This window comes from Arachis hypogaea, chromosome 6 (assembly GCF_003086295.3).
Source record: "Arachis hypogaea cultivar Tifrunner chromosome 6, arahy.Tifrunner.gnm2.J5K5, whole genome shotgun sequence".
Taxonomy (NCBI): Eukaryota; Viridiplantae; Streptophyta; class Magnoliopsida; order Fabales; family Fabaceae; genus Arachis; species Arachis hypogaea.
Genome location: NC_092041.1, coordinates 113009838 through 113022330, shown reverse-complemented (window position 1 = coordinate 113022330; position 12493 = coordinate 113009838). Strand labels below are relative to the sequence as shown.

Sequence of the window (12493 nt, the reverse complement as noted above, 5' to 3'; positions counted from 1 at the left end):
ATATAGAATACTTTATGGAAAATCAATGGAGAGGATCAACATTTTTTTACTCATGAAGGCATACTTGGGATAGTGTTTGTCCATCACACTAAAATTATTATTAATCTTCACAAAATATTTATAATGAGAACAATCAGGATGACTTGTAGATTAGGTGTTGGTGGTATTAGGTAGCTTTTGATTTGAGAGACATAGACACGATGATACATGTTCATTGTTTATTTGCTGAGATATGGATTTTTAGCAAACACGATGGTACATGTTCATTGTTTATTTGTTGAGATACGAATTTTTAGCAGACATAGATAGACACGCAAGTACACAAATATACAAAATTTGTATACTAAACCAAGGGACAGAACCCAAATTTTTAGACATAAACACATTTTTTTTCTTTTTATTTTCAATTATGTCCTTTACAGATCTTCTTTCTCCTTCTTTCATTTTTCACGTTTTACCTCTCTCTGCATCAGATCTTCTTCCTTTTTCTCCCGCACACCCAAACTACCATCTTCACCTTTCTCCTCCCTTTCTCCAACCAAAGAACCATTGCCTCTCTTCCTTCCCTCCTTCCTTTTTTTTTTTTTTCATTGTTCTTCTTTTCTATTCCATCACTGCCGTTGCCTTTTGCTATGATTGCCTTCAGATCCATTTTCACGTTATTTCTAGATTCGCTGTTCTTCTTCTCCCTCTTCAAGTCCATCACTCCCACTTCTCTCCTACCGCCTCTCCACTGCCATATCTCTCATACTCTTTTTTTTTTTGTCCATTTTTTTCAGATTTATTTTAATTTTTTTATTAAAAAAATTGTTGAATTGATTATTAGATAGAATTTTTACTTCCATTGATAGTTGAATTTATTGTTAAAATTATTGAAATTTTTTGTTATTTATTTTTTAGGGTTGATAAAAAGTTTGGTAATAATAATGGTGAAGGTAGATGATGAAGATATTATAGACTTTTTAATAATTTATGTGTCTTGTGTATTTATGTCTTTTTTATTTATGTCTCAATATCTATGTTTTTTGGTATAAACTAACCAAACACAGTTTTATTATTTTATTTATTTGTCTTCATACGAGGAAATAGTGATTGACAAAGATTATTCTAACCCAATTCAACTCTTCTATTCCCTCTTTTAATATGACTAAATCCAATCCATGAACAACTCTAATTTTTGCCTTTGAAAACTAAATAAAAATTACGTTTCGAAAAAAGAAAACACAAATACAAAAACCTTCTTCCAAACGGACACAACAACATCCACCTTCACATTTGATTACTAAATAAAGAAAACTCACATATAATACCATCTAAGTACAACCTTATTATTTCAATACTTGACCAGCTATGCATGTTCTAAGGAGTACGGGTGTTTATCGTGCGATTTGGATCAGTTTTGAGTTAAAAATTTATCTAATTTGAACACCAATTTTATTTGTAGTGTGGTTTAGATTTGATGATATTTAAAAAAAATCCGACCCAATTTAAAGCAGTTTGAATTGGATTGGATTTGCGATTTTGTAAATTAAAAAAAATTAAATATATATAACAAATCTCAATATCAAATTTTAAATAACTAACAATGACATAATAAGTCTCAACAATATCTTGAAAAACCAATAATAACATAACAATAGAAATAAAATTATAAATTAGTTAAAATAAATAAATAAATCATATTTTGAATATAAAATATTTATTAAATAATAATAATACATGAATAATATAAAAATCTATAACAAATTGAATATATTATAAGTAAAATTATAAATACAATAATAAAATAATAATATTATAGCGTATTGTGCGGTTTGGATTGATTTGGATCGATTTTGAGAAGTAGATTCGAAATCCGATTCAATCAATGCGGTTTACAAAAAATATAATCCAATCAAATTTAAATTAATACAATTTTAATCAATTTTTAGTTTAAATTAAATTAGATGAGCGGTTTAATTTTAAATTGGTTTGGATTTGAACATCCCTATTTAGGAGTTCAGAAAAGATGGCAATGATAAGTACATATAATAGATGTAATACAACATATGTATGTAAAATTATCTGTGCCCGCATTCATATATAGGTAGAGCTAAACACATTATGCATAAAATAAAGAAAAAAACTAGCTACTTTGTAGTAGTGAAATTGTTCAATAGAACTTGATGAAGCACCTTCTCTAGATTCTGAAATGAGGATCCATCCGGGGCAGAAGCAGCATCCTTGGCTAATTTCTTCCATTGCAAAGCCTTTTGTCTCATATCTTGACCCTTCTCTCCATCCATTGACTCCCTCACAAGGCTCTCAATTTTCTCCCTGCTAACATATTCTATCTCCAACCCATTTCCCCACTCCTTATTACAAAACCTACAATTGGTTTGTTGCTCAGCAAAGAAGGGCCAACATATCATGGGCACACCACCACACACACTTTCCAATGTTGAGTTCCAACCACTATGTGTCAAAAACACCCCAATTGAAGGGTGAGCCAAAACTTGTTCTTGGGGACACCAATTTGATAACATGCCTCTAATTTTTGTCACTTCCAAAAATTCAGGAGGTAACACAGCATTTTCACCAGCCACAAGATCTGGCCTAATTACCCAAAAGAATTTTTTGTTGCTATTGGCAAGTCCCCAAGCAAACTCTATTAAGTTTTCATTGGTCATAGTTGTGATGCTACCAAAGTTCACATACACAACTGAATTGGGCTCTTGTTTGTCTAGCCATTCAAGACACTCTAGATCCTCTTTCCAAAGGTTGGATGAAATTTTGTTTAAGTGCTCGTTGTTGAAGTGGTTCAGTTGAAAATTCAAGGGACCAATGGGATAAATAGGAGGCATGTTATCAATGGAAGAACATGCTTCCAAAACATCATGCTCCAAAGCATCAAATGTGTTCATTACTATTGCTGAAGCTTTGTGAGCTCGTGCACACTCTCCTATGAAGAAATCAAGCATAATATCTTTTAGGTCTGTGGTTCTGAGGAAGCTGGGCATATCCCTCAATCGAATTTCTTTAATTCCTGGCACCCAATCTAGGGTAGTCTCCAAATATCCATTTGTGACATAGCTCATATCTGCATGTCAATCGACTCATATATGCTATATTCTAATAATTACTTTGCTTAGGCAAGATTAACTATTTTAAAAGTGAAATTGAAAAGTATTTTTAAAGCGAAAAATATCTCTAAAATTGCAAAATTATATAACTAATTTCAAATTATTTTAAATACTTTTATCCTGAAAAATAAAATTAATTTAAGTAATTTAATAAATTAATCTGTCTTATGTCACGAATTCGGACCATCAAAATATTTAATAAAATAATATAAAATTCATGAGATCAGATACGTCTAATATCGATATATCACAAATTTAATAAAAAATACATATAATTTTTTATTTTTTAACGAATTTGTGAAGGATTAGCGAATAAATTGTTTTCCTTATTAATTAATGATTTGAAATTAATAAGAGAATCATCTAAGGTGCCATTGAAAATTAAATTAAAAGTTTAATAATGATTAAATCAAATATAATAAAATAATATATTTATATATAAAATATATAATTAAAAAACATTAATTTTTTATTAATTATTTTAAAGCGGTTAATTGCTGAAAAATAAAATTGGTTCGACCAACTAGTCAATTTTTCAGTATTTGACCGATTTGCTGGCAATCAAATTTTACTTTGAATAGACAACCAAATAGTCAGTTTCAATTATTCCACTCAAACTGGCTTATTCCACTCAAACTGGCTGATTCGGTTCGTTCTCCAAAACCATAGAAATATCGATCATTAAATGATAGTTAATTAGTCCAAATTATTATTTGCAACAAATTAACAATAATTTCGAGATTATTTTTATGGTGGCCAAATTTCGGTAGGGTTGATACAATGGTACTAGGAAGTAGGAAGGAGTGGATGAGAATACAAATTAATCAAATAACAACATAAAGTATTTATTTGAATGTTATTAAATTGATAAAAATAAATTTATTTAAAATAAAAGTAATGTGATTAAGTGTAATTTATTTAGATGTAATTAAAAAATAATTATATACTATGTATAATAAAAAATTAATATTATTGAAAGATAAAATTAAATTAAAATTTATTTTTATGTATCATTTTTGTCTCTAACGTTTCGTCCTATTTAAGTCCCTAACGTTTTAAAATCGTCTTAATTTTGTCCCGCCGTCAATTTTGTTAATGGATCCCTAACGGCAGGATAGGACGATTGAAACGTTAGGTACAACTTTAGGTCTTACCTCAAACGTTGGGGATAAAAACGATATTTTACTCTAAAAATAAAAGCATTAAAAAATATAAAAAATATATTTTTTTTAAGAAACTACCATTTATATAATTTTTTAAAAGATTTTAAAAAAATAATAATTTTCACATAATAAATAAATAAAAAATATTTTTATATTATTATACCCAAACATAATTGATAGACAAAAAGATATTTTAACATAAAATTATTTTTATTTTTTATAAAATCTTTTAAAAAAAGATAACTCGAAAAATATCTTTTTTCTAGAAAATCACCCAAATGAATTTATTGTGCTTTTTTGGACACCATTAAATTAATAAAAAAATATCTTTTTTTTTTTTATTTTTTAGTGTGTCTAATAAATTTCTAGTAATAAAAGTAAAAGTACTAAAAAAATTTAAAAAAAATTTTAAAAATTATATTTTGTATTTTTTTAAAAATATATTTTTCACGTAATAATAAACAAAAAATTATTTTTATATTATTATGTCTAAATATAATTAATAAATATAAATATTTTTTTATATAAAATATCAAACATAAAATTATTTTTATTTTTTATAAAATTAAAAAAAATTTAGAAGTTCAACCAAATACTGTTAAAGAAATGAAATGATGAATAATTTACCTTTGAGTGGTATTAAGCCTTTTTGAACAAGTTTATGATAGTGCATATAGCACACAAATCCACAAGCACTTGCAGTCCAAAACATCACCAAAGGGATGCCAAATTCTTCAGCAGCATCAGCACTGAAACTCATGATGCTATCAGACACTATGCAAGTTACAGGAGGAACACCGCCATCACAATTGAGCTTGGAAATGAGCTTCTTGAAGTGCGGAGAGCAAGTCCTTCTTGTGGACTCACATAGAGAAGGCACGTCCTGAGTGACGTCAGCATGGTCGTCAGGGTCCTGAGGAAGGCCGTCCGGGATGGTTTCGAATCGGAACGAGGGAAGGCCTTTGAGCGATTCGGGTCCTCTTGATCTGAGAAGGCGTCTGTGATTGTATTCAGTGTTAACAAAAGTTATGTGGAAGCCTTTGTTGTGAAGAAGCTTTGCTAGCTTTAGCATTGGAGTTATGTGGCCTTGTGCTGGGTATGCTATGCACACAGCATGAGGCTTCTCATCAATTCTGCTCAAAGAACTCATTTTCTTATTTAATTTGTTTTGTCAAAGAATGTAATGAGTTTGTAATGGCTGGCTGAATTTCTTGTTCTCCTAGCACCAGATTTTATAAGGGGAAGAACAGTGTTACTTACAGAGTTTGTGTTCATTGTCAAATAATAAATTAGGTTTGAAAGTCCAATTTTTTTTTTTGGTTAAGTTCGGTGGGTAGTTAGTCTGTTTAGTCAAATCTGAGATTTAAATCTTGTCTTCTGCATGTAATATTCACTCATTTAAATCTGTGAACTATATGACTAAAGGAATTTGATTGACTAATATTTTTGTTTGGAGCAATGTTAGGGGACAGCAACTTTTGTGATTAGTAGCCATCAAATAGCCATTAATAATGATTTAATGGTGTGAGATTGGTGTGAAATTTCATCTAATGGCTCACCTTTCTCTGCTGGTTACATGCTGGCCAAAATTCAATAAAATTGCTGGCCCTAGACTTTTCCTTTTGTTTATTATATTTGAGTTAATTTTAATTGCACTTGCAAATCTTAAAAGCTCTAATTAATAACTTCAGTCATTTAATAATTACACTAGTTTTAAGAGACTTTTTTCACAAAGACTTTGAGGGTTTGGCTTCGTAATGGTGTACTGTAATTAGGAGTGGCAAGTGGGGAAGTCCGTTCTGTTTCGCCAAAAGTCTGTTCTTTTATAATGGTGTACTGTAATTAGGGGTGGCAAGAGGGGAAATCCGTCCTGTTCTGTCAGAAGCCTGCTCTTTGGTGGGCTGGTCCGTCCCGCCCCACCTAGTTAGGCAGTCCTAGAATCCCACCCTGTTCTACCTAACTGCGGGTTGGCAGGTTAAACCCGCCAAAACTCTTTTTTTTTTTTTTTACTATTAACTACTAAATAATATATATAATTTCACAACCATATTAATAAGTTTATAATTTCTAAAGACATAAACAAATTATATTTTTTATTTTCACAAACATTAAAGTCTTTGTAATTATAAATATCTAATAAACATAATTATAAACTAAATTTTCATCCAAAACATAATTATAAATATTGTCTCCAAAACAAAATAAACATAATCCAAAATATAATTACAAATATTGTCTCCAAAGCAACATAAACATGATCCAACACACTCAATTTTAATCTTCATACTCTTGTAAGTTGGGTTGGAGAAAGTTGAATTTTGGCAAAAAAAATTACAAAAATACTCCCTTGCCAAAAAAAACTACGCTCGATAGGGAAGCCCGCCCCGCCAAAGCCCGCAGTTTAAGCAGTGCGGGTTAGGCGGGCTTTTGCTCTTTGGCGGTCCCAATTTTTCAACTTGTCCGGCCTTTTTTAGCAAGTTACGCGACTGGCCCGACTGATTTAAATTAAGCCCGTTTGCCTTCCTATGCATCATTTTAAAATAAAAAAATTAAAAAATTATTAGAATTTATTATTTTTAGATATTAATTAATTTTTAATATTTAAAAATATAAAATAAAATATATTATTAAATTAAAAAACCAAATAAATCAAACTAAATAAATTAAATTAATAACTAAATAATAATAAAAAATAATAAATTTTAATAATTTCCTATCATTCCTCTAAAATTATAGGTGCGACTTGAGAGTCATACATACATTTGTGCCTTAGGAGAGTGAGGAATAGTAGATTTAAAATACACACACCTAACTAAAATTAATTATAAACCCCTAATCGGCCTAAGAGCATCCTTTTTTTAGGACACGTCGATCTAACAAAAACGTACTTCGAATTATATTTATGTAGAATAATTTTTTGTATTTATATTTTTTTAAATTTATTTTTTAAATAATATAAATAAATAAAATTAACATATATTTAAAATATATTATTTATCTTTAATTTTTATATTTTTTAGACTATTATTAACTTAATTATCAGCCTCTCTTAAAGGTACACCTCATTTCCATTGAGATATTAATCAAGAGTAAAAAAATCCATTATAATTTTATGTCTCGAGGAGGTAATGATCAAATCAGTACTCGAAATATTCAAATGCTGATATTTTAGTATCTGACTATTGTTATTGACAAAATAGTACCTAAATGACTTAAAAAATTGCCAAGCGTGTCCTCGTACTTGCCGGACCACAGCTCTGGCAAGGACGATACTGAGCTGGACACTGATTTTTGCTGACAAGATAGGTTTTATTTGAGTTGAAATTTGTAATTAAATAAGTTATTAGCCTAGCTGAAAATAAACCTAATTAAAATTGATTTTGTCCCAAATCAAATGGATTTGTCCTAAGCCCTAATTAGCAACCGCTGTTACTAGTTACTGACTTACTGTGACTTAGTGTTTCACTACGAGAAAAACTGAAAGGTCACGTAGAGAAGGAGAGACGTTGCTCTGGAAGCTTGGCACGAAGAAGAACGAAACGATGTGAGAGACATTGTCGAATCCGGAGCTTCAAGTGTAAGGCTTTGCAAGTGGCATCATCGCGTCTCCATTCTTCGCTAGGAACAACCCTTCGAAGAGGTAGGTTCTGCTTCATTCCATTGTTTCGTTTACGTTGTCTTTTTGGACAACCTTATGATCATTTTGATTGTTTTACTAGTGGGTCGTTTTTGTTGTTTGTTTTCTGTGCTTGTAACTTCTTGTTTATTCATTGTATCTTTCCTCTACTATTTTTTAGATGGATCATCTAGTTACGTTTGTGTATCATCACATGGGTTCCTTGAAAAGGAGTGGAGACAGTAATGTGATATACGACGGGAGTTTAGTAACTGAGATACACAGGGTGAATGTGGAGACATGCAATTTATTTTTTATTGAGGAGTTATTTCTAGACTTGGGTTACCCTGGATATAATGAAGTGTATTGGCTAGAACCTGGTTTAGACTTAGCTAAGGGTCTTAGAATGCTTAGGACGGATGCTGAAGTGATGAGGATGTGTGAGAGTGCGATGAAGAATGACAACACTGTCCATCTTTATTTTGATCACCCTATTGATGCCAATCCTGAAATTATTGATGAAGATACGGTGTCTGATGGTAGTAGTGAGAGTGTGGTTGAAATTAATCCACCTGGTCAGACTAATGAGAAGGATAATGAAGTTGTGAATGAGGCCACTGGTGAGGTTAATGAGTTGAATAAGGCTTTGAGTGTTGTTGTGAACGAGACTGTGAACGAAGTTGTGACTGATGCTACTGTTGATGTTAACGAGTTGAACAAAAGTGAGAGTGGTATTATGAATGAGGATGTGAATGATAGGGATGGGGATAAAGACACTGAAGGAGCATCAGCTCCAGAGAAGGGTGTTAAGAAGGTTAGAAAGAGGCATCCAAGACCACCACTAAGTGGTTTATCCCAAGAAAGAAGAGTTGCTGAAACTGGACAACCTGAGGGTGATCATCGAGAAGCTGAAACAGTAAATGAATCCACACATGAGATTAATGCTGATGATGCCAATGAAGGTGCTAATTTTGGAACTCCAATTTTGGATGACTTGCGGCCAGAAGAAGCAGTTACAGAAAATGCTGCAGGTAAACTTTATGTTTCTGTTTTGTTAGAGCATATATGAATAAACATTGCATCATTGCTTACCTATCTTAACTGATTTTGTAATAATAATGTTACACAAATAAATGAAAGGACAAATACAAGGAGAAATCACCCACAGCCTCAACCGTCTGGGCAGAGAATAATACCTGGAAACGATGATGGAGCACCAAGGGTAGAGGTGCCTAACCCGAATAGAGAAAATGAAGACAGTGGACCTGAGATGTATCAATACGAGTATGAAGAACTATGTAGCCCTCCTGGATTTAATGATGAAGAGGAACTTGTATTTCCTCAACATAACCCCAATACACCATATGAAAAAATTATTCTGGAGTTGAACATGAAGTTCAAGAACATGGACCATTTCAAAGTAGTAGTGCAGAAGTACAACATACAAATTGGGAGATATGTATTCTATCTTAGGAATGAGAAGAAGAGGTGCAGGGTAATTTACTATGATCCCGACTGCCCTTGGTTGTGTTACTGTGCCAGGATCAACTATCCTGCCTCATTTTAGATTAAGATATTTGTAGACGAACATACGTGTCCGAGAAATGCTGATTTACTTTATTCATGGTCTTTATGCAAGGCTGGACATAATAGTAGAATTTGCCCTGAGAGACCAACTGGAACAGCAGCTGAAGAGCAAGACATTGATGAGGAAGAAGCTAGAGAGCAAGAAGCTAACTGAGAGGAGACCATGGAGGCTGCACATGCTGCACATGTTGCAGATGAGGAGGACCTCACTCAAAACCATCCACAAAGTCAGCCTGATCAGGTAAACAATGCAAATTAGCCTACCTTGTTGTTTTCAATGTGTTGGATCTGAACCTACAAAAGCTTTTTTTAACTAATGGCCAAATTGATCCAGAACACTGCCAACGATGAAAACACTACAACAAATGCTATACTCCCTAATGCAGACACCATACTTGCAGCATTCACCTTGGTTAGACTAGCAACTAGCTCAGAACTAGTACCTCTAGTGACCACAAGACTAACAAGACCAACACCAACAATGAGAGACAGACCTACTTTTGTAAGGGACAACCTAGTTCTACCAAGAAGAAGAGACAGCACCACTTGAAGAGAACTGACAGCCACCTCAACAACACCTCCAACTCTCACACAAAATGCAGCAGCTACACCACCATCTCCTGCTCAACCTAGGGTTGTCAGGCTTGCTGCTCGGTCTAAATTTCAAATTTTAGCCTTACCATCCAGTGCTGCAGTCCCATGTAATAGGTCTGAGTCAATGCCACAAGGTCCAACAGTTAGGCCCACTCTTCAAGCCCAACTTTCAATTCTATTTAGGCCACTAACTGTGACTAGGAAAATCATGGCAGCAATAAGCTCAGCCACACAGAGCAGGTTCACAGGCTTCATGCCTACTCCATTCTTGAAGAGGAAAAAGTCATCTGGACCACTACCATCAAAGCCATCCACAAATGACAAGAAGTGATATGAGAATCTTGGATTTTCAGTTTGTTGTTAGCTCCATTTTGGACCTGAATTAGTTATTATGCACCTAAGTGTCATTATGGCATGTAAGTGCTAACCAAGTTTTTTATAGTTTGTTAGTGTCATTTTGGGTCTGTAGTAGTTACTATGAACATAAATGTTATTATGACATCTTAGTGCTATCCTAATTTTTTGTGGCTTGCTAGTGTTATTTTGGGTCTGAAGTATGTTACTCTGAAAAGTTATGGATTATAATTTCATGTTATGCTACTGGTGTTTTATTCAGCTTTTGTTGCTACATCTATTTTTAAATGCTTACCTATCTTCTAAAAGCTTGCTCACATCACAACAACAACAACTCAGTCACAGAACAAGAATAACATAGCATCCATTAAATCATCTCAATTACAAAGAGGATAACATTACAAAGGAATAAAGTGTCATTGTTAAACTCTTAAATTGTCCACTGTCTACCTACTTAGCCAAATAAAACATACTCAAAGTCAGATTTAACCAATCAATATACAAATAAAAATCAGGAACAATTCAACCCTCTTCAGATGATCATTCATGTCATTCACCCCAGATAGCACCATCATCATTCTATCAATTTCCAGGCCATCCCCACACTCGACATTGATTCTGCTTTTCTTTTTTGGTTCTGATTTGCCCACCATGTTACTATTCTCCGAAGAAACTTCTCCTTCCACACATCGCTCTTGTATTCATCCAACCATTGAAAATACCCACAACGCATTTGTTTGTTCTAGCACAACACAAAAATTTAATGGCTCGGAGAACGATTGAAAACTAAAATTGAATAAGCAGAGACGACAAATCAAAGAGGGCTATTGCATTACTTCGTCACACATCCATCAACATTCCAAACTTATCTTCTACATAGACAGCGTAGAAACCATCTAACAGAGTTGCTACTTGTCTTCGAGTTCAACGGAACCACTGGAAGGGGACAAAAGCAACGGCCGTCATAGGTTTTGTTCACAATACATGAACCACCATCCACGTCAAAAGCTTACATCGATGACTGCTTTCTCACGGTTGCAGTTTTTCCACGAGTCCTAACTGTATGCATCTTCCAATTTTGGTTCCTGTACTACGCGTGAACGAAGAGAGCAATTTTAGGACTTAGGACAAATCTATTTGATTTGGGACAAAATCAATTTCAATTAGGTTTATTTCAACTAGGCTAATAACTTATTTAATTACAAATTTCAATTCAAATAAAACATATCTTGTCAGCAAAAACCGGTATCCAACTCAGCATCGTCTTCATCGAAGGTGTGGTCCGGTAAACACAAGAACATACTTAACAATTTTTTAAATAATTTAAATACTATTTTATCAATAACAATAATAAAATGCTAAAATATCAACGTTTGAATCTTTGAAGTACTAATTTGACATTAGTTTTATGTCTCGGTCTTATAAATCTGTATTCCAAGTTTCCAACACTACGACAGGTAATTCTAATTTCTAACTTTGAAGCATATAACATGTCAAATGTAAAGATGCAAAATTATTATTAAAAAAATATATATTTTACAATGATATGTCCCACCCATAAATAAAATAATAACAAGCATGTTAAGCATGTGCATTAATATAATAGTAAAAATCATGAGATGGATGTACTATACATATATGTGTTCTTGATTGTTGAGGGTGACAAACGAGTGAATAATTAGCTAGTGTGTCAGTGCAAGTGAGGGTACAATACAAAATTATTGGAAACATTTCAAGTGTATTGGGAGTCAGTTATTTTAATCGTTAATCTGAATTATAAAAAATATATATAATATATATTAATTAAAATCAATGGTTAAAATAACTAGTGTATCAATACTCTCTGGTACACTTGAAATGTTTCCAAAACTATAAAAGTGTGTGAGGGAACGAATAAGAGAGTACAGTAAAAATATGCGTAGGCACTTTTATACACACAAAAAAGTGTTATAATTTTTTTATTATAATTAAAAGTTTGTATTTTTTATATAGATAAAAGAGTAATATAATTTTCTTTTTATATATAATTGAAAACTTGTAATTTTTTTATTTAGTCA

General features: G+C 32.3%; 1 protein-coding gene across 1 annotated transcript; it reads right to left on the bottom strand.

Moving 5' to 3' along the window:
- Positions 1-2053: 2053 nt before the first annotated feature.
- On the bottom strand, positions 2054-5543 carry LOC112755813 (7-deoxyloganetin glucosyltransferase). Its single transcript, XM_025804108.3, has 2 exons — positions 4913-5543; positions 2054-3079 (listed from the first exon to the last, which is right to left on the bottom strand). The coding sequence occupies exons 1-2, from the start codon at positions 5433-5435 to the stop codon at positions 2130-2132; spliced, it is 1473 nt and encodes a 490-aa protein (XP_025659893.1). The 5' UTR covers positions 5436-5543; the 3' UTR covers positions 2054-2129.
- Between the last annotated feature and the right edge of the window lie 6950 nt (positions 5544-12493).